Source organism: Vulpes vulpes, chromosome 12, assembly GCF_048418805.1.
Source record: "Vulpes vulpes isolate BD-2025 chromosome 12, VulVul3, whole genome shotgun sequence".
NCBI classification, from domain to species: domain Eukaryota; kingdom Metazoa; phylum Chordata; class Mammalia; order Carnivora; family Canidae; genus Vulpes; species Vulpes vulpes.
The window spans coordinates 96,235,354-96,255,571 of record NC_132791.1 but is presented as its reverse complement, the minus strand read 5'-3'; the positions used below and the strand labels follow the sequence as shown (position 1 = coordinate 96,255,571).

The window sequence follows — 20,218 nt, the reverse complement described above, 5'->3', positions numbered from 1 at the left end:
TCCTTTTCCTTTTCCTTTTCCTTTTCCTTTTCCTTTCCTTTCCTTTCCCTTTCCCTTTCCCTTTCCCTTTCCCTTTCCCTTTCCCTTTCTTTTTCTTTTTCTTTTTCTTTTTCTTTTTCTTTTTTTTTTCTTTCTTTCTTTCTTTCTTTCTTTCTTTCTTTCTTTCTTTCTTTCTTTCTTTTCTTTATCCATCCATCCATTATGATGGGGAGGGATAGAGGGAGAGGGACAAACAGATTCTGTGCTGAGCATGGAGATGACGCCTGCCTCAGTCCGTCCCAGGACCTGACACCTGAGCCAAAAATCAAGAGTCTGACACTTAACTGACTGAGCCACCCAGATGCCCTTTCCGGTGTCTTAAGGTGGATGGTTAGGTTATTGATTTGAAATTTTTCTTTTTGGGACACCTGGGTCGCTCACTGGTTGAGCATCTGCCTTTGGCTCAGGTCATGATCCTGGGGTCCTGGGATCAAGTCCCGGATCAGGCTGCCCCAGGAAACCTGTTTCTCTCTCTGCCTATGTGTCTCTCTCTCTCTCTCATGAATAAATAAATAAAATCTTTTTAAAAAAATTCTTCTTGGGCAGCCCGGGTGACTCAGCAATTTAGTGCCACCTTCAGCCCAGGGTGTGATCCTGGAGACCTGGAATCAAGTCCCATGTTGGGCTCCCTGCATGGAGCCTGGTTCTCCCTCTGCCTGTGTCCCTTTCTCTCTCTCTGTCTCTCTCTCTCTGTCTCATGAATAAATAAATAAAATCTTTTAAAAAAAATTCTTTTTCAATGTAGGCATATGCAACTATAAATTTCCCTCTCATTACTGTGTGTTGTGTTTTTGTATTAACTTATCTTGAGGGACTTTCTAATTTCCCTTGTGATTTCTTCCTTGTCCCACATTAGTAAGTTTCTCAAATTTTTCTGTTAATTTTCATTTTCACTCCATTTTATTGGCGATAAGACTTTATATGACTTCAATCTTCAGATTTATTGAGGCTCATGTTCTGGGCTGGCATATGGTCCCTGCTGGGGAATGTTCCATGTGTTCTTAAAGGAATTACATTGTGCTGTTGTTGAGCAGAGTGTTCCCTGGATGTCTGCTGGGTGTTCTGGACTTCTGTTACCTTGTTGATCTTCTGTGTACTTTGCCCATTACTGAATGTGGGAGTTGAAGTCTCCAACTCTTACTGTTGAAGTGTCATTTCTCTTCTTACTCTTCTGTCAATCTTAGCTTTGTGTATTTTTTGGCTCTCACTAGATATGCTTGTAACAATTACATATTTCTGTATGTTATAGATCTAGCAGTGCAACTGTATATGTGTTGTTTTGTTGAATTGTTCTTTATGTAAGAAGAAGGCAGAAAAATGGGCATTTTGAACTTTAAGAATTACATAATTATCTCTACCGGTCCTCATTGGGCTTTTGTGTGTGAATTCTGGCTTATATCTGTTTACAGCCTGAAAAACTTCCATGGGTATTTTTTGCAAAGCAGGTCTGCTAACAACAAATTTTATTTTTATTTATCTGGGAGTATCTTTATTTTGTTTTCATTTTGGGAAAGGAAGTGGTTTGTAGACTTTTATTTTAGAGCAGTTTTAAGATTCACGGCAAAATTGAGCAGAAAGAACAGTGTTCCCATATACTTCCTGCCCCTACACATGAACGGTCTCCCCCACGTCATGGTCATCCCTGACCAGAGTGGTGCCATTGTCACAGTCGAACCTGCACTGACCAGCCATATCACACCCAGTCTATAGTTTACATTAGGGTTCACTCTTGGCCTTGTACATGCACTGGGTTTTGATAAATCCGTAATGACATTTATCTACCATTCTAGGATCATAGAGAATAATTTCACTGCTGTAAAACTCTTCTGTGTTTCACCTGTTCGTTCCTCTTTCCACGCTAACTGACCTTTTTACAGTCTCTACGGTTTTACCTTTTCCAGAATTGTTGTACGGTTGAAACCACACAGAAAAACTTTTCTGTTTTTTTTGTTTTTTGTTTTTTGTTTTTTTATTCAGGAGAGACACATAAAGAGAGGCAGAGGCAGAGGGAGAAGCAGGCTCCCTGTAGGGAGTCTGATGTGGGACTCATTCCTGGGACTCCAGGATCATGACCTGAGCTGAAGGCAGATGCTCAACCGCTGAACCGCCCAGGTGTCCCCCCTTTTCTGTTTTCATTTCTGAAGGATAGCATTGCTGGATTGAATCAGATTCTTAGCTGGCATTGTTTTCGTGTAGTACCTTGAATGTTGTCCCACTGCCTCTTTCCTCCATGATGTCTGATAAGAAGTTAGCTGTTAACCTTATTAGAATTCCCTTGTAACTGAGCAGTTGTATCCCTCCTGCTGCTTCCAGGTTTTCTCTTCGCCCTGACTTCCAGTATTTTGACTATAACATGTATTTCTGGATCGCTGCATTTATCCTAAACTTGGGATGTTGTCACCCATTTTTTCGAACACTTTTCTGCTCCTTCCTCTCCTCATGCTCCCCATTAGCACATATGTTGGTGTGCAGATGCATGTCTCCTTTTTCTCTGTGGTTCCGTTTGTATGTTCTGTATTCTTCTTTGCATAATTTCCATCCATCTTTTTTTTTCAAGTCGATTGATTCTTCTGCCAAATTAGGTCTGTCAAGCACCCATAATTAAAAAGTTGTTCCTTTTAGGGATGCCTGGGTGGCTCAGTTGGTTGACCTTGGTTTCAGCTCAAGTCATGAGATCGAGCCCCATGTTGGGCTCTGCACTCAGCATGAAGCCTGCTTAAGATTCTCTCTCTCCCTCTGCCCCAGCCCCCTGCCTTTAAAAAAAAAAAGAAGAAGAAAAAAGAAAAAAAAAGTTTTTTATTTTAGTCATTGTACATTTCAACTCCAGAATTTGCCTTTGGTTCTTTTTTGCATTTCTAGCTCATTAACAATATTCCTTGTTTAAGGTGATCCTGTCTTCATACTTTACTTCTCTAAGCATGGTGTCCTTATTTGAAGTCTTTGTTTGCTGTACCTGATATCTCTCCCTTTCACCAGCAGTTCCTGTTGCCTGCTTTCCCCCTGATGTGTGGGCCATTTGTTGTTATTTGCTTGGTGGTTTGTTTTGTGACCGACTATATTATTTTGGTGAAATCTATTACCCTACTATGCAAAGACTTCCATGGACTCCTCAGTGGGCACAGTCTTGAACAGTCCTGGAATAATAGTGATTTCATAGAGCTCTCTTTGGCTCTCTCCTTCCCTGGTTCTGTAAGCTGCTAACTTTATTTGGTATTACACCTAGCCTGTTAAGACTCCACTGATGACTGGTTGACCACTCTCTTGTTTTGTTTTTTGTGTTTTTTTGCTTTTTTTTTTTACAATGTCTGGTGCATTAATTGCTCAACAGTCTGATCCAAGTAAACTTGGATAAAGGTATTTCTGAGAGCAGTCTGAGGTTTGTTCTTATCCTAGGAGGGTTCTTAGCTGGCTTTCCCTGGTGACTAGATGAGTTATGGTTTAGTTTGTTGTCTTCATTATCATTTTCAAGAGCATCCTTAGGTTTAAACTTAACCCCTACTCTGTCTCATACAAAGTCAGTTATTTGGAGGGGGAACAGTTTTCTTTTCTTATGGATTACCTCTCCCCCAGGGCAAACCGTCTGAACCACTAGTCTGGGTGCTGAGTGGACTGGTAGCCTCTGATAATTCTCTGCCTTGCCTCTGCCAACATAAAACCTCTCCCCTAGGAATGACTCAGGGCAGAATTGGTCACAGTCCCCAATATTTTTGCCCTGTCCCCCTGGGATAGAACCTCCTTATGAATAGGGGTCAGCTAGAGGAAATGAGCCCCTGACCTCTCAGCCATACTAATCAGTGGTTTTTACCTCTTCTACTCTGAGTGGAAGAGGAGAAATGTTGGTAGCCTGTCTCTCCTGGCGACATTTGATGAGCTTTGATTGGGAGCTGAGAGAGGGGAGAGCGAGCCTGTATTCTTGGCCATACTCAGAATGAGCTTCTGTCATACTGAATGAACTGAGGGTGGGTGGGGAAAGAAATAGGTCTTGGCTCAGATATCATAAACTCTCTGTTCTTATTGAGTGTTAACAGACTTTCTTGAATAAATGTTCCTTCGTTTGCTCTATGGCCTTAGGACAATTTCCAGAGACTTTAGGGTTTTGTGATTTTTTTTTTTTTTTTTGTAATAGTTTTTACCAGCTTTGCTTATTTGATTGAGGAATGTGTTTATAGAGCTCCTTATTTTTACCGCCATCCCTGAATTGGAACTCCACCTTTGCTTTTGAAGCTTTTTTTCTTTTTAATAAAGAATTCTGAGTTGACAGGTCCTTCCTTCAGTGCTTTAAATATGTTTCCTTTGTCTCCTGTCCCCCATTGTTTTGGCCCCGTCTATAATGTCTTCTCCTCCCATCCTCTACCCGCTGGCTAGTTGACGTTACCCTTATCTTGGTTTGTTTAGGTTTGACTATGATGTCCATTGGTATGATTCATGCTAAACACCTGCTTTCCTCCCAAGATTCTGGAATTTTGATACATGCTAGGCAGAGGATGCCTCTGTGGCCAGGCCCCAATAAAAACTCCTGGGCAGGAAGTATTTAATGAGCTCTGATACACAGCATTTTCCATGTGTTGGTGACAACTTGTTGCTGGAGGAATGAAGCACATCCTGTGTGACTCCCCCGGGAAAGGACCCTTGCAAGCTTGTGCTCAGTTTCCCTCGGACTTTCTCCCACATGTTTTTCCCTTGGCTCATCTTGCTGAGTGTCCTTGCACTGTGTTAAATCATAGCCACGAGTGAGACTGTATGCCAAGTCCTGTGAGTCCTCCTAGTGAGTCCTCAAACCTGGAGGTGGACCTGGGTGCCCCCAACACACCAGTTGTTGTTTTCTACCAGTCTATTGTAGTTCAGGAATCTGCCTGAGATTTGAGAGGGTTTGTAATGTTGTTTCAGGAGGCTCCCCCTTCTGTGGGGCCCTCCTGTCCGACCTCCACTGGATTTCTAGCACTCTCTCAACTCCTGACTCTGCCTTACGACTCCCGACTCCCGGAAGACTGCACTCTGCGTGAGTCCTCCCAGCTGCAGATTGGGGGGTGCAAAAGCCTTTGGGCTTCCTTGTTTGAAGGGTCCACTTCCCCCACCCCCCACCCCGACCCCATTTCTACCGGCTTTTGGTTTCTTTACATTGTTGTCAAATGCCTATGTCTATATTATTCCTTTACTTCTTGCAAGGGAACTGTCTGCCTGTGTTTTTAATAGTTAACAAATGTTCCTAGTAATTCAGGCAACTTTTCCTGTTCTTAATAGTAAACACAACTTTTAAATGGCCGGTGAAACACATCTTCTTTATATAAAGAGCTGTTGCTTTCTACAGATCCACTAGAATTCCTTGATAAAAGCAGGGGTTTTGTTTATTCATTTTTTCCATAGCAATGCTCTCTTGTCCCAAATGTTCCAGCCATTGGTGTAAGACCCAAATCTGAGAAAAAGCTTTCAGCCTTTCTTGTGGTTTCAAAGTTATCTTGGCAGCCGGCTCCCACTGTTCTGGCTGGGAGGAATCACAGCAAGTATTAGCAAGCAGCATCTAGCTGACAAGGTTATCGATGATGATACAATGTGCCAAACTTTTCCTACTGTGAGTTTTTTGCAACTTTGGTCTTTTCTTGTAAGCTGATATATTTGCATGCCTTGCCCTGATACAATTTCTAGGCTGTTTGGCATTTAATTGTAACAATTGCAGAGTTAATCTTTCTTCCAGCTCTTCCTGAGCTCTTTACCCAGTTTGGGCTTCTCTGTGGGTTTTTGTTTCTGTGTTAAGGAACCTTTGTCCATCCTGTCCTGGCTTCTGCCGCTCTGTGGCACGTTTCAGCACATTCCCAGAGCCACAGATACCAGGATGTGCTCTGAGGTAAGTGAGGCGGATTAGGTGTTTGGAATGATCTTTTGACTAATTTCACTGCTCCACAAACCATCAGAGGACTTTGTAATGTTAAGGAAAGCCTTGTTTGACTTGTGTCACATCTTGGCTTTTTAGGTTGAGTTTTAGAAGGAAATCCCAACAAAAAGAACTTTGATCAGTTTACTATGTTTGCCACCTGTAGTCAAGGCTGTTGTGATTTGGATGAGAACATCTAGGTAATTTGGATGAGATTTTCATGCCTTTATTTCTTCATTTTGTCTTGGCTTTTAAGAATCTTAGGAGAACTTGTCTGCAGTTCTATACTTCTGAAGTTTGTTTTATATAAAATTCTTTGCATTGAGATTCTATAACCAAAGGGCGATACCCGTGGATATACTTTAAAAAGACTGTTCACTGACACTAGTTTGTAGAAACAGCGATGTTAGCAGGGAGAGGAAGAACTCCACGGGAAGGGACTGAAAACCTGACGGAAGATTTATTCACGTGTTTCTCTTATGATCAAGGCTTTCCTCCCTTAGCACCATAAAAGTGCTCTGGAAATAATTTTAGTCTTATTATTACAGTAAAATTTTTTTGAATCGGGTGATGCCTTTTTGTGGGAAACTAATTTATTTTAGCCCCAGGAATCAACAGGACTTTACCTTTAAGCTTTCAAAGGGGGAAGAAGAACATGTGTCCTTGACTGGTGGAGAGAGGGTGTCATGTACCCAGTTTAGTCTGAAGTTGGTATCAGAGGACTGTGGTCATTGGCCTAAACCCTACTCTGCGTCTAGTGCCCGGAGTGACTTTTGTAGACCTTCCACTTGAAAGGTATGGTTGCTGGCTCCTTATCCGCCATATGTGTCTTGTCAGTTTGCAAACCATGTTCCCCATGAGAATTAGTAGGACAGCAAGTCTGCAACCTGAGTGTCATATGTCCAGTTGTTTACTCACAGTCTACTGCGGGGCTCAGCAAACTGTGGCCTACAGGTTAGCTCAAAGAATGGTGTTTACCTTTTTAAATACTTGAGAAACAATCAAAAGCTTAATATCTCATGATATAAGTAAATTTATAAAACTAATTTTAGGGTCCATGAATAGAACTGTGTTGTTTTTAGTGTCTTGTCATTTACATGTTGTTTGTGGCTGTTTTTGTGCTGCAGTGACAAGAGTTCAGTGGTTGGGAGCCCATATGGCTCATGTGCCCCTAAAGTTTGCCAATCCCCAATCTAATGTGTCCCCCATTTCTGCCCGCCTCCCATGTCTACACAAAGTCTGGCCACTGAGTATACATGAAACACAGCATATGTACCAGCACAGCTCTGACAGAGAGGGACAGGCCTGGTGGGGGGGCTGCCAAGTGAAGGTTCCCATGGGTTCTGGCCCTAGAGGAAAACACCAATGATACGAGGAGAGGAGGAGCAAGAATCTCATCTCACTTTACCAGATTCCCCCTCAGCTTTAAGAAAGTGGAAGACGGAAAGTGTGGTTTAGTTGACTCTTGGACAACATAGGTTTGAACTACATGAGTCCTCTTATAGCAGATTTTTTTCTGATAAATACAGTACAGTACTCTAAATGTATCTTCTCATACTTAAGACTTTCTTAGTAACATTTTCTTTTCTCTTCCTTTATCATAAGAATACAGTATGTCTCGTATGTACAAAATATGTGTTAATCAATTGTGTATGTTATCGATAACGCTTCCAGTCAGTAGTAAGCTATTATTAGTTGTTTTGAGAGGAGTCAAAAGTTATATGCAGATTTATTTTTTTTTTTTTTTACTGCCTTGAGGTGGGGGGTCAGTGCCCCTAACTCCCATGTAGTTCAAGGATCAACTGTACCTCATGCTTCTGGAATGGAAATTGAGGTAGAAAAAAAATAAGATTAAAATGTAGCTTTCTCTTGAGAGATCATCCCTTTACTCCTTGTCTTTAACACTTCTAAACTATTTCTGCTGTAAAATTGATTCACGTGGAATTTTCTAGAAATAAGTCTTTATATGTAATTTTTCACAAGCAAAGGAGCAGGGAGGAAAATCACTATCAAAGCTTTCAGTGCCACATTATGGACTGTGTGGACTTATATATGCAGATCCAACGTTAGTTGTTAGTTAATAATCTAGAGAGATTATTAGTTATCTCTGTAGAGATTTGTTAGGCATGAAACCTGCCACCTACTGATACAAGTCCTTTCTTTACCTTTTTGCACAGAAGCCATAATGTATATTTACTTTAGGCTTTTCTATAGTTAAGGGCTTTAATTCCCTATATCCCAGATAGACATATTGGAGAGTTTTTTTTTAAGGGGGGGTGGATTTTGAGAGGGGAAAATGATGGGGTAAGGTATTCTCCCTTTCTCCAAAAGTGTCTCTTGTTGTATTCCAAGTTAGCCCCTGTTACATTGGAATGTTGGAGAACTAGGCATACCATTATGTCATCTGACCTGACCTGTAGCTTTGCCAGAAATTTATTGATGTTCTTGGTAATTGATGGACTTTGACTTTGCATCCTTAATTAAAGAGCTGCTCTGTGGCTGTGGGCCTCTCCCTGCAAGGTACAGAGAGGTGCACGCTGCCGCAGGGAGAGCAGGCTGATCGTGTTTACGTTAACTATAGAGAGGTTCCACTAGATTCTAAGCATTTTCCCAACTACACGCCGAATATTAGGTCAAATATATTTTGTTCACATGAGTCATCAGATATCTCCCATTTACACTTAAGAACGTGAAGGTACTAGAATTTGTCACAGTTATAACTATCTTTCATGACAAATTCGTAAATTTGTGTAAATTCATAAATTAGCCACTGGATGTACTGATCACCAAATTCAAAGATTAGCAGCATCTTCTTTAAAGACATTAGCCCCAAATTAGTTCAAACCAAGATTCGGAGGTGAATAACTTGCCATTTTGTTATTGATACAACATCATGAATTCTATGGACCTCTCTCGGCTTTAACCGAGTAAATAATACTTGCAATACTGACCATGTTTCTTCAGTGAGCCAGTTGCACACCTCAGAAGGCTCCGAGCCCTGCATAGCTGTTTACCACAGCCAAGCTGGTGCTTGAGGACCTGCCGTTGGTACCCTAAGCATGACCACGCAGAAGACTGTAGATGACTAGTCTGTTGCAGCTGGAACTGAGAACCAACTCGGGTGGTCAGGGGCGGAGGTAAAAACAGAGCCCCGTTTGAAATACAGAAAAATAAGCTACCCAGTGTGCATCCATGTGATCTGGGCATAAAATTTTAGCATTTCGTCTGACTTAATTTCACAGAAATTGCTAAAATCCCCAGTGTTCCGTTCCTGTTCTCTTTTCAGATGATTCGGCTGAGGAGAGAGGTCATTCTCCGTACCTGTTGCGGTTTTTATTATTTTTGATGCTTCTTTATGAAACTTGCCTCTTTTTTCCAGACAATACGTTGACACCTCTTTCTTTTCTGTGTGTGAACAGGTTGAAAGGATCGTTGACAAAAGGAAAAACAAAAAAGGGAAGACCGAATATCTGGTTCGGTGGAAGGGCTATGACAGTGAGGACGACACCTGGGAACCAGAACAGCACCTTGTGAACTGTGAGGAGTACATTCACGACTTCAACAGACGCCACACCGAAAAGCAGAGAGAGAGCACACTAACCAGAACAAACAGGACATCCCCAAACAATGCCAGGAAACAGATCTCCAGATCCACCAACAGCAACTTTTCCAAGACCTCTCCTAAATCGCTTGTGATTGGCAAAGACCACGAGTCCAAAAACAGTCAGTTATTTGCTGCCAGCCAGAAGTTCAGGAAAAACACAGCTCCATCTCTCTCAACCCGGAAGAACATGGACCTAGCAAAATCAGGTATAAAGATCCTTGTGCCTAAGAGCCCCATTAAGAGCAGGACCGCAGTGGACGGCTTTCAGAGTGAGAGCCCTGAGAAACTGGACCCCGTCGAACAGGGTCAGGAGGACACGGTGGCCCCCGAAGTGGCAGCTGAAAAGCCAGTCGGAGCTTTATTGGGCCCTGGTGCAGAGCGAGCTAGGATGGGGAGCAGGCCCCGGATACACTCATTAGTGCCTCAGGTGTCTGGGCCCGTGACTGCAGCCATGGCCACGGGATTAGCTGTCAACGGAAAAGGTGAGTGTCCAGGTGAGCTGCTCAGCGGCAGCGTCCCCATCTGTGGCCACGGGCCGTGGCTCCACGTGCCGGCGATGTCCTCAAGGTGCACTGGCACCCCTGCTGCCGCGGTGGGCCTGCTCTAGAAGCTCCGAGCTGGTACAGCCTCTGCCTTTCCTTGAAGACTTTGCCATTTCTCTCCTAAGTCAGCGCTAGCTGTCTCTGTTGAATCGTGTCCGCAAACTGTCCCGCCGCATCAACCTGCTTTACAGTGTCTCCCCACTCTAAATCAGTTACGCTTGGGATTTTTCTGTTTTCTTTTCTTTTCTTTTCTTTTCTTTTCTTTTCTTTTCTTTTCTTTTCTTTTCTTTTCTTTTCTTTCCTTTCCTTTCCTTTCCTTTCCTTTTCTCTTCTCTTCTCTTCTCTTCTCTTCTCTCTCTTCTCTTCTCTTCTCTTCTCTTCTCTTCTCTTCTCTTCTCTTCTTTTCTCTTTTTTAAGATTTTATTTATTTCTTTGAGAGAGAGCAAGTGAGAGCACAAGCAGGGAGAGGGAGAAGCAGAATCCGATGGAAGGGAGGGTAGCAGGGAGCCCGACGTGGGGCTCCATCCCAGGACCCCGGATCATGACCTGAGCTGAAGGCATACCCTTAACTGACTGGGCCCCCCAGGCACACCACGCTTGGTATTTATCTTCCTAGCAGGTTTCTTCGAGAACCTTTATACATCTTAGATACGGAGTCTGAATTTTCTAAGTGTGACCAGTATTGGTTAGAAGTCATGAGCCTTATTTGGCCAACCCCTTTAAATAACCAGAAATGCCTTTCAAGTGAAGGTACCATTCACCTAATAGAACTTTTCATTTGCTTCTCTGTAATCTATCATCTGTTCAGATCACATTGTCCTTTTTTCAGAATAGGAGTCCACTCAGCAGGGATGGTATTTTCTGCTCCTGCTCCTGGATTCTGCAGCTTAGTTGGTTGTTCCATGACCCAGCTCCAAAGACTGCCCAGCTGGGATTAGCTTTACTGTCCCCATGTCTTGGCTGGCCACTGATTTTTATAGAATTCTGTTATGGGTTTCTCTAATATAGGCCTCACTAGCTTTGCCTCACTTTAGGCCCTGATCATTTCTTACCTGCCATAGCTTTCACATTGGTCTCCCTGCTTCCTGCCTCTTGATGGTTCCTGGCCATTTACTGTAGTTGTTGGATGGGAGGAGCCCCCCCTCCCCCACCCCCGTCACCAGTCTGATCATGCCACCATTGCTTTAGTTAACAGGTGTGCTCCTGGGTCTCTGCTTGGCCCTCAGCCTCTCTCAGCTCCCTCTGTGTCGGCACTCCTGCCGTTCTCTGCCAGAAGCGTCACATCTCCCCTGCTCCTCGATCACCTCTGGGACTGCCCCTCTGCCTTCTGGCTCTGTGTCTTCTGGCCTCATATGCTGTCCACGTCCTGTGTATTGCAGTATTGTAATTGTATCTTTCTCTGTGTTTCTGTAACCTCATGCTTAGTAGAGTAAGATAAAATAAAATGGTGTTGGTTTGGAGGGGAGGAGCTGTTTCCCTAAAGGAGAAATGTTTACCTGAGATGCTGCCCAACCCAACTCACTGTGGTGTATCAGTGAGTTTTGGCTTAGACCTTTGTGTGGTAGTGAAGATGGATGGATCCAGAAATCTGGGGTATCCCTTTGGACAGTAAATTGCCATCTGGCTAGTGTCTTTCAGATAACACGCTTTACCCCAAATGCTGCTTTTCTTCCACTCTAAAAGTTTCGGCCTTACTTGGGACTTGTGTGAGCTTGTTTACCGAGTTGACTTCCCGAATTATTGGCCTGCTCATAGATACGGTTTTCTTTTACCTTGTTGTAAATGAAGGATTATAGAGGTTCAGAGGCAGAAGAGACTTTATCAGCCATCTAACCGTATGCTCTGTTTCATGGAGTGGGAAGTCAAGTCCACAGAGACTGTGATGTTCAGAGAGAACTGAAGGCAGAGATGGAGTCAGAACACGTTTCTTTCTTCCTACTCCCATGTTCTCACCTTTGCTTGCTACCTTCACTAGACAAGGAGCATTTACTTCTTGATTAATTATTCAGGGCTGTGCACTCCCCTGGGCTGTGGTGCAGCAGGTAAGGGCTAGGCATCTGCTGACTCCGGGGCAGGTGTTGGCAAACCGGCCCATTAGCTAAACCTACCCCATCACCTGTAGTGTATGGCTTGCAAGCCAAAAATGGTTTTGATGTTTTCTAATGCTTGAAAAAAATCAAGAGGAATAGTATTTAATGACATATTGAAAATATAAGAAATCCAAATATGTGTCCATAATGTTTGTGTGTTGTGGGGGGGGGGGTTACTTTGGTTTTTAGAGAAGGGGAGAGAGAGAAAAAGATTGTTCTTTCTTTGGTTTTGGAGAGAGAGAGAGAGGTAGATAGATGGGGGGAGGGCAAAAGGAGAGAGAATCTCAAGCAGGCTCCATGCCTAGCGCGGAGCCCAACACGGAGCCCAACACCGGTTTCCATCCCGCAGCCCTGAGATCATGACCTGAGCATGAATCAAGAGTCAGACACTTAACCGACTGAGCTACCCAGGCTCCCCTCCCCTCCATAAATAAAGTTTGATTGGAACCCAGACACATTCATTCATTCACTCATGGTCTGTGGCTGCTTTCTCATTAAACTCTCAACAGTGTTGAATCATTATGACAGAGGCTATATAGCCTGCAAAGCTGAAAGAGTTCTTTCAGTCTGGCTCTTCACAGAAAAGTTTGCTAATCCTTACTCTAGAAGGTCACACTCCTAGGACAGTATTTTTGGGAAGTAAGAGGACACGAAGGGCTTCAGAAGACCTGTGGTTCCCCATGTCCACAGAGGTGGTATGTCCGTGCAGCTTCTATGGGATATGTGGGGCTTGATTTTTGGAACTTCTTTGACCTTAAAGTTCCCAAACTTTCTCTTGAGCACACTTACACAGGCTTGGCTTTCCTCCGCAAAGCCTTCAGTTTCCTATAAAAGGATAGTGACTTCTGTTTAAAGAAGGAATTAGTGCCTTCCTTTTTCATTACTCTTCCCATTTTGAACTATTTTTAAATGTCCCTAAAGGTGGCTTTGGTTAAAACCACCAGAGATGTGTGAGCATAAAATCTTAAATTATTTTATCTTGCTCTGTGGAGTTAGATTGGTTGGGGTGAGAGTAATACTGTATTTGCAAGGCCCTTGTGACCTCCTCCTTCTCCTGGCCGGGAGTCCTATATGGTGTTGAGAATACACTCTCCACTTAGATGAAAGGAAGAATAGAAGCCACTGGGGAAGAGTTTTAGGACAGTGATAAGTGACATGGCCATGATCTATCAAATCAGGCTTCAGATGAAGAGGGGGGAAAGAACCATCTTCTTCCCTCTGGAGCCTCCCATTGGGATTTCCTTTCTGAACAAAATATGACGGCAAAAGCAAATGGTGTCTTAGACAATATATGGCTGTCTACAGGCAGATGCTTCAGAGGATTAGAGCCTTTGCTTCTCCTCATCCTTTTCTTTGTATACAGAAAGATGCTTTTGTTCCCTCCTCTGGAAAGTAAGCTCCAAGAAGGGATGGCATCTTGCCAGTGCTAGATCCTACCATGTCCAGAGAGTACCTGTGTGGGGTAGATGCTCTGCCAGTGTTTGTGGAGGGAATGATTCCAATAGAAGGGGTTCTCACTGAAGACAGGAACTGTAGTGAGTTCTTTGTAACCCTATAGCTGGGTCACACTGAATGTGAGGGAAGAAATGCTATTGAGATGACAAGGTATGGAGGCCAGAAGTACAGGAACATTCTAGAAAACCGATTACTAGCCCTCAGGGCATTTCTTTTCTGAGAGAGCAGTACTGAAGCTGTGTCAGGTTGTTGGTCCATACTCGTAATTTCTTAAAGTAGTTGTTTGTTTTTACTTTCCACATTAATTTTAGGGCTACATAGAAAACTGATTTGTTTTTCTAAAACTAATTGAAGCAGATACTCATGGAGTCACTGGGAAATGAGTCATCTTATTCAAAGCATTAATCGTGTGTATGAAGGATATTTTTGCCACCAAACACAACAGATATTTAAATATCTGTTAACCAAAAGAGTAAATGTTTCTGGAGAATTTTAACACACAGGATTGCTTTTACAGAATAACCATATGTATATTTGGTTTGTAACTGTTTTAAGTATGAAACAAAGATTTAAAAGAGGACTATATTGCTTCCTTTTAGAAATATGAAAAATTTTAAAGTTTAGGCCATGTCACTGTCTATTTTCTACTGTTCTTTTTTTAAAAAAAAAAAAAAGATTTTATTTATGTATTCATGAGACAGAGAGAGAGGCAGAGACACAGGCAGAGGGAGAAGCAGGCTCCATGCAAGGAGCCCCACGTGGGACTTGATCCCGGGTCTCCAGAATCAGGCTCTGGGCTGCAGACGGTGATAAACCGCTGAGCCACCTGGGCTGCCCCTCTACTGTTCTTTATCAATAAGCTAATGATAGTATTTTCTTGCTCTTTTAATTGCCTAACAAATTAATCCTACAAAAGAAGCAATTGTTTTTAAAAGCTGTCTTGTTATTTTTTTCTTTTGTGAATTCAAATATATAATTGTTCGTTTGACAAAGTATGACATTTGAGAAAACACTGCTAACACGCTTTAAAAAAAAAAAAAAAAAGGTCTAAACCCAATCAGTGTTACTGCATGGGGTTGCTGCTATTAAGTCAAAAGCCAGAAGATTCAGGAAGAAAATGAAGAAGTACCTTAACTTACCCACAAGTCTTTCATCCCATGAGCATTTCCATCCAAGAAAGGCTCCCAGGAGAACTTGTTCAGAAGATTTGGCTTCTTCTGAGGAGCTGGAGTATAAATTCCCCTAAATAAAAATATGAAGCTGATGATCTACCTCCCTTCTGTATCATTATCAGGGAAGCTGATGTTCCAAATCAGTAGCTCCAACCGAAGAAGAGACCCACAGTCCCCTAGGGCCATTTACAATTTATATGCCGAGATTAGAATTAACTCCAGGGAAAGTTAAGAAATCAGGAGACCAGTCGCAGAAGCCACTGAGCAGACCTCAACAGGAAACGTCAAGAGAGGACAGTCGAAGCTGTGCCTAACAAGTAGTCAATTGACCGTGCCAGTGAGGGTTTGATTACAAAAGACTTTGGAAACCAACATTTACTGGAGCCTCTTGTAAATGGATTCCATGGTAGATAGTTCCACTTATCACAGGGTACAAACCTACTTATTCATAAAGCTTTTTGCAGGAAAAAAAAAAAAAAACCTTATTCATAGGCAGATTATAGAAGCTAAAATTGAACCAAGTAAAGTTTTGAGGCAAGCAGATGTGCAACTCCCCACCCCACAGAACATTTTACTAGGTGCTTCCTTCAGGCAGAAGGATGTGGTAGCCAGACACAGTTGTTCCTTCTTCCTTGAGGGGATCCCAGTGGGCTCAGAACTCCCTGTACTCAAGCATCTAGTGGCGTTTTAGGCACAAAGCTCTTACAGAAGGTGCTCTTGTCCAGCAGCAGCCATCTGTTAGTGTCAAGAGTTGGCCACCTCCAGGAATCTTTGAGAACATAAAACCATAATCATTTCATTGTAAAGCTAAAAATATGCAGCTCTTTGCCATTGATCTAAAGCCCATGCCTTTAAATAAAGGAGTACTTTGATATGCCACTTGTTTGGTGAATCAAGCCCTTTTCCTTGGGAATGGATCTATTGATTGGAGCTCAGTTGTATGGGAAGTGCATCCATAACGCATCATCTACTATTGCCAGTTTGGATTTCACTGAAGTGGAGCAGAAACGTCGGTGCTTATATGTCTTGGGTCCACAGTCCTGGGATTTTTTCATTTTTCCCATTTTCTCACTTAGACCTGACTTGACAGTTATTTTCACTTAGAGCCTTTCCAGAGCATTAGACATCATTTCCCTTGAGGCCTCAGCTCACCTCTTGTAACCATATCTCTTATCTTATGTAAAAATGAATTAAATACAGTAACAAGTTCCACTGGCCTAAGAAATTTAGGACAGAAGCCCAGCCAGCTCTTGGCCAACACACATCCCAGGAGGAGCAGCCCAGGGGCTGCTGCCAGAGACCCCCTCGCCCCCTGAACTTCCAGGGTTTGATGGTGGTGTTCAGAGGTGATTAGGACTTGGGGAGGGGTAACCCAATGAACCTGTTTCAGAGCTTTTGTGATTGTTTAGTTTTCTCTTTTTGTTTCCACTCTCTTGGGTATTTTTTCCTATACCAGCAATTCTCAAAGCCTGATGCCAAGAGCAGGTGCCGCAGTGGCATCTGGGGGCCTGTTAGAAATGCACGTGCTCAAGCCCCCCTCTCGCCTCCTGGATTGGAATGTCTGTTGGGCCCAGCCACCTGTTTCCCAGGACCCCCACGTGGCTCTGCTGCTCGCCAAAGTGCAGCAACGACCCCCCTGTACCATGCTTTATTTTAAATTTGGTTTTATACAGCAAGATGGGAAATAAATTAAAAAACGCTACAAAATTCTTCTGTTTATAGCATATTTTAGATTCTTATAGTTAGATCCTATTCTCTCATGAGGTTGCTTAGCCTTCGTATAGCTTGATTTAAAACTATCTTCAGGCTTTTGTAATTTGTCTTAATATTTATAATTAGAAATTTTTAATGACAAGGAAGAATTATAAAATAATTAAAACATCTCAAAGAAAAACAGAAGCACCCCTCCAGGACCCACCTCCTCCTCCTTGTCTCCAGAGAGAGAAAACTGCTGTTAACAGTTTATTCCTTCCAGAAATTTTATAAACATGCACAACTTGTAAATACATCAGTGGGCTCCTACTTGCCATACGGTTCTACAACTTAGGGGTTTATTTTTAATTTTGATAGATCTTGGATATGTTTTCATATCCACACAAATAGCCCTATCTCGTTCCTCTAAAATGTTTTGTGGATCTTTATGGTGTGACTCTATTGTACATGCCTGCTCCCTGGTGACTTAGTGTCAGTATTTCGCGGCAGGGGGCGCTTTGGCCTTTGGGCCTGGACACTTGCTGGTTTAGCATCTCAGGCCCTGCCCTTAAGATGCTAGTAATGGCCTTGGGCATCGTGACAGATCGCAGTGTCTGTTATTCCCATCTGCCTGCCCAGGGCCTGTGTCTGGGTACATCCATTGTGTGAGCATCTCAGCTGTAGACGTTAAGAGTTTTTTCCACACAGATGGATACATTTTATCGATGTTGCAACAGCAGAAATGTTAATGCACCTCCTGTCTTAAACCTCTTAAGTAATCCATAAATACTATGAATTTTTATACAAGTAATTTAGAAGTACACTGAGCAAAATAGGAAAGTTTACCATTACCTTCTCCCCTAAGAATACCATTCCTTCCCCCAGAGGGAACATTAATAGTTTGACAGGTGTCATTTCAGACCTTCTACATACTTACACTCTTATTATGGAATCATACTATGTACATTGTTCTGGTATCTGCCTCTTTCATTTAACATCATGTGTCATGTCATGGAGAGCTTTCTGTTTTAAGAGTCAGAACTCTTACTTCTTGAAGTTTTTTTTTTTTTTAATTTTATTTATTTATTCATAGAGACAGAGAGAGAGAGAGAGAGGCACAGGCAGAGGGAGAAGCAGGATCCTCGCAGGGAGCCTGATGTGGGACTCGATCCTGGAACTCCAGGATCATGACCTGGACTGAAGGCGGCGCTAAACCGCTGAGCCACCCAGGCTGCCCCTTCTTTTGAAGTTTTAAACTTGATTTGTGTCTTTTTGGATGCAATTTCAAATTTATGGAGAGTTGCAAAAACAGTACAAAAAGAACATGTACACTTTATCACTTTCTCTGCAGTTGTTTCCGTTTGGCCTCATTGACTTTCTCCCTCCCGCAGGCGCAGGCGTGTGCCTGTGTTTATATAGTCACATACGTACATACACACATGTGCATATGCATCCACCCTGCACCCCCTCCCACCCGTTTGAGTGTTAGCTGGAGACTTGCTGCTGTAAACAAGAATAAAGTACAAGCTTGTAATTAAGATTTTGCTAGATGTTGCCAAATTGCTCTCTAAACAAGCTATAAAGATTGCGAGTGCCCATTTTCCTATTGTTCTTAATCAACTTTTAAATATCTGTCACATACTTAAAGTAGAAGATGGTATCTCCTTGTTTTAATTTTAAATTGTGAAAGTTCTGCTTTTACAGGTTAGAATTGTTTGCATTTCTTTTTCTGTTCATTCCCTTTATATACTCTCTTGCCTGTTGATGGGGGACAGAGTAGTGCAGTTTTTCCAAAATGTAAAGACTTTGTTGAATTACGCCCGTCATCCTTGCCCAGGGGCCACGCTAATCTCCGCGTGTTTGGCCTGCCAAGTACATACTTTGAACAGGAGCATTTCAGAAGAGGTCACTGACTTTGGCTCTCCCAGTACCCACTCAAGGACAGATACTTTCATGCCAGAGGTTAGAATGAATAGTGCCATCTAGTCTCTGCCTTAAGGGATTTACAAGAGTTTAATGAGAAAGCCTCAAATTAATTTGCATTGATTTTATGGTTCCTGCTCAGGTTTGAATATACCAAAGTGTATTTTATTAACTTGGAGTTTTACAATTTACAAGAAATTTGGGTTCGTTAGGTCCTATGTCAGGAAAGAATCTGACTGCAGTTCCTGCTCCTCTTGAACTTTGTAACTGATTGGCACAAGGGCAGAATAAAAACAAGTCATCAACTCAAGTGAAATTCCTTTTCTTGGAAATATGTGCTCTTGTTGGCACCTGCTGCCAGGGGCTGAACACCTGTTACAAATCCCACTTGTCTTGGGGCACCGGGGTGGCTCCGATCGGTTAAGTGTCTGCCTGCATCTCAGGTCATGATCTCAGGGTCCTGGGATCGAGTCCTGATGTCAGGCGCTCTGCTCAGCACAGTCTGCTTCTCCCTTCCTCCTGCCCCTGCCCCTGCTTGTGCTCTGGCTCTCTTGTTCGCTCGCTGTCTCTCTTTCAAATAAATAAATCATTTTTTAAAAAAAGAAACAAATCCCTACTACTTCATTCCCATTTTTATTGCTGTTATCTTTAGCAGGGTCCTGGTCTTCTAGAATATTCCTCTTAGGACATCCTATATCTTAGAAGTGAGAGCAGCTACGTATGTATATAGTGTACAGCCCATCCAGCCTTATCCCAACTATACTGTTGATTTTATTGTCTTCAGTTCCTTTCACATTATTCCTCGTCTTCCAGAGAATGCTTATTTTATAAGTGAGCCTGGTTGGGAAAGAGAAAGGGATTTGATAAAAAGTCACTCAGCAGAGTTCATAAGACAGTAGGGTCCCATTATAGCCTGCTCCTGACTTCAGTTTGTGTCAGGCTGGCGAAAGGCATTTTTTGCAAGCCTAATTCGGTGTTGCTAGTATTATATTAGACGAAACTTGTTCTTTCTTCAGTGAAACCGAACTCAAATTGGCTTCAACAGACAAGCAAACAAAAATGCCATCTGTTGGCTCAGGTGAGCAAGCTCAGGCATAGGTGGATCCGTTGCCTAAAAAGTAACCAAGCCCCAGCCCCCCCCCCCCCTCAGCCCCAGTCCCTCTCCCCACCTCTGGGCTCTCTTGGCTGCGTTCAGGTGGACCCATCCTGCGGGGAAGACTGGTGCTGCCTGCAGTTCTGGGTGGCATCCCAACCCTCCCAGTAAGCCAGGCAGAAAAGAGTCTTAACTCTCCCAGAAGTTCCAAGAGAGAAGATCAGCGTCATCCAAACTCTGGTTGCCCAAGCGAACCCCAGGGCTGTTCAATGGTAGGAGTGGAAGTGGGGGCTGAGCTGTTGACCGGCCTGAGGTTACTGAGCACCCTTAAAATCCAACAGTGCTTTCCTAAGTTAGGGAATACCGTGAGTGCTAAATATGGAATAGTAATTGAACAATCGTCTCAATTCATGTTTGAGCTTTTGGGCAGTCCTCTCAAAGCGTATGTGACCTTCCAGTACACCTGGATGTTGCTCACCATGAGCTTGAACTCTGTGTTCGCCTTTGCATTTTCTATTTTTGTGTGTCTAGGTGTGCTCTTCCTCCTTGGTGGCTGTTTTGGAGGGGGCTGAGCATGGTGTCTATCTCCTCCTAATTTGGTACGTCGCCTTTTTCAAGGCCAGCCGCGTTTTTCATTACAAAGGAGGAAAGGCTATGTTCCAATCAGTTTATTAGGAAACTCTGGAAAGAAGACACTAAAGAGTCCTGTTCCCCAGCGTGCTTTTGCTTTGAGTGGAGT

At 42.9% G+C, this 20,218-nt stretch overlaps 1 protein-coding gene across 5 annotated transcripts in view; it reads left to right on the top strand.

Annotated features, from left to right (window-relative positions):
• CDYL (chromodomain Y like) overlaps positions 1–20,218 on the top strand; it is a 175,023-nt gene that overhangs the window by 96,022 nt on the left and 58,783 nt on the right. The window contains exons 1-2 of one of the 5 annotated variants that reach the window (XM_072729210.1): positions 5,697–5,881; positions 9,328–9,994. The exons of 1 other annotated variant lie outside the window; for it this stretch is intronic. In XM_072729210.1, the coding sequence (XP_072585311.1) occupies positions 5,870–5,881; positions 9,328–9,994 (679 nt within the window). In that variant the 5' untranslated portion in view covers positions 5,697–5,869. Of the gene's footprint in view, positions 1–5,696; positions 5,882–9,327; positions 9,995–20,218 lie in introns of those variants that run through there. 3 more of the 5 variants (XM_072729212.1, XM_072729209.1, XM_072729211.1) reach the window with 3 other exon arrangements.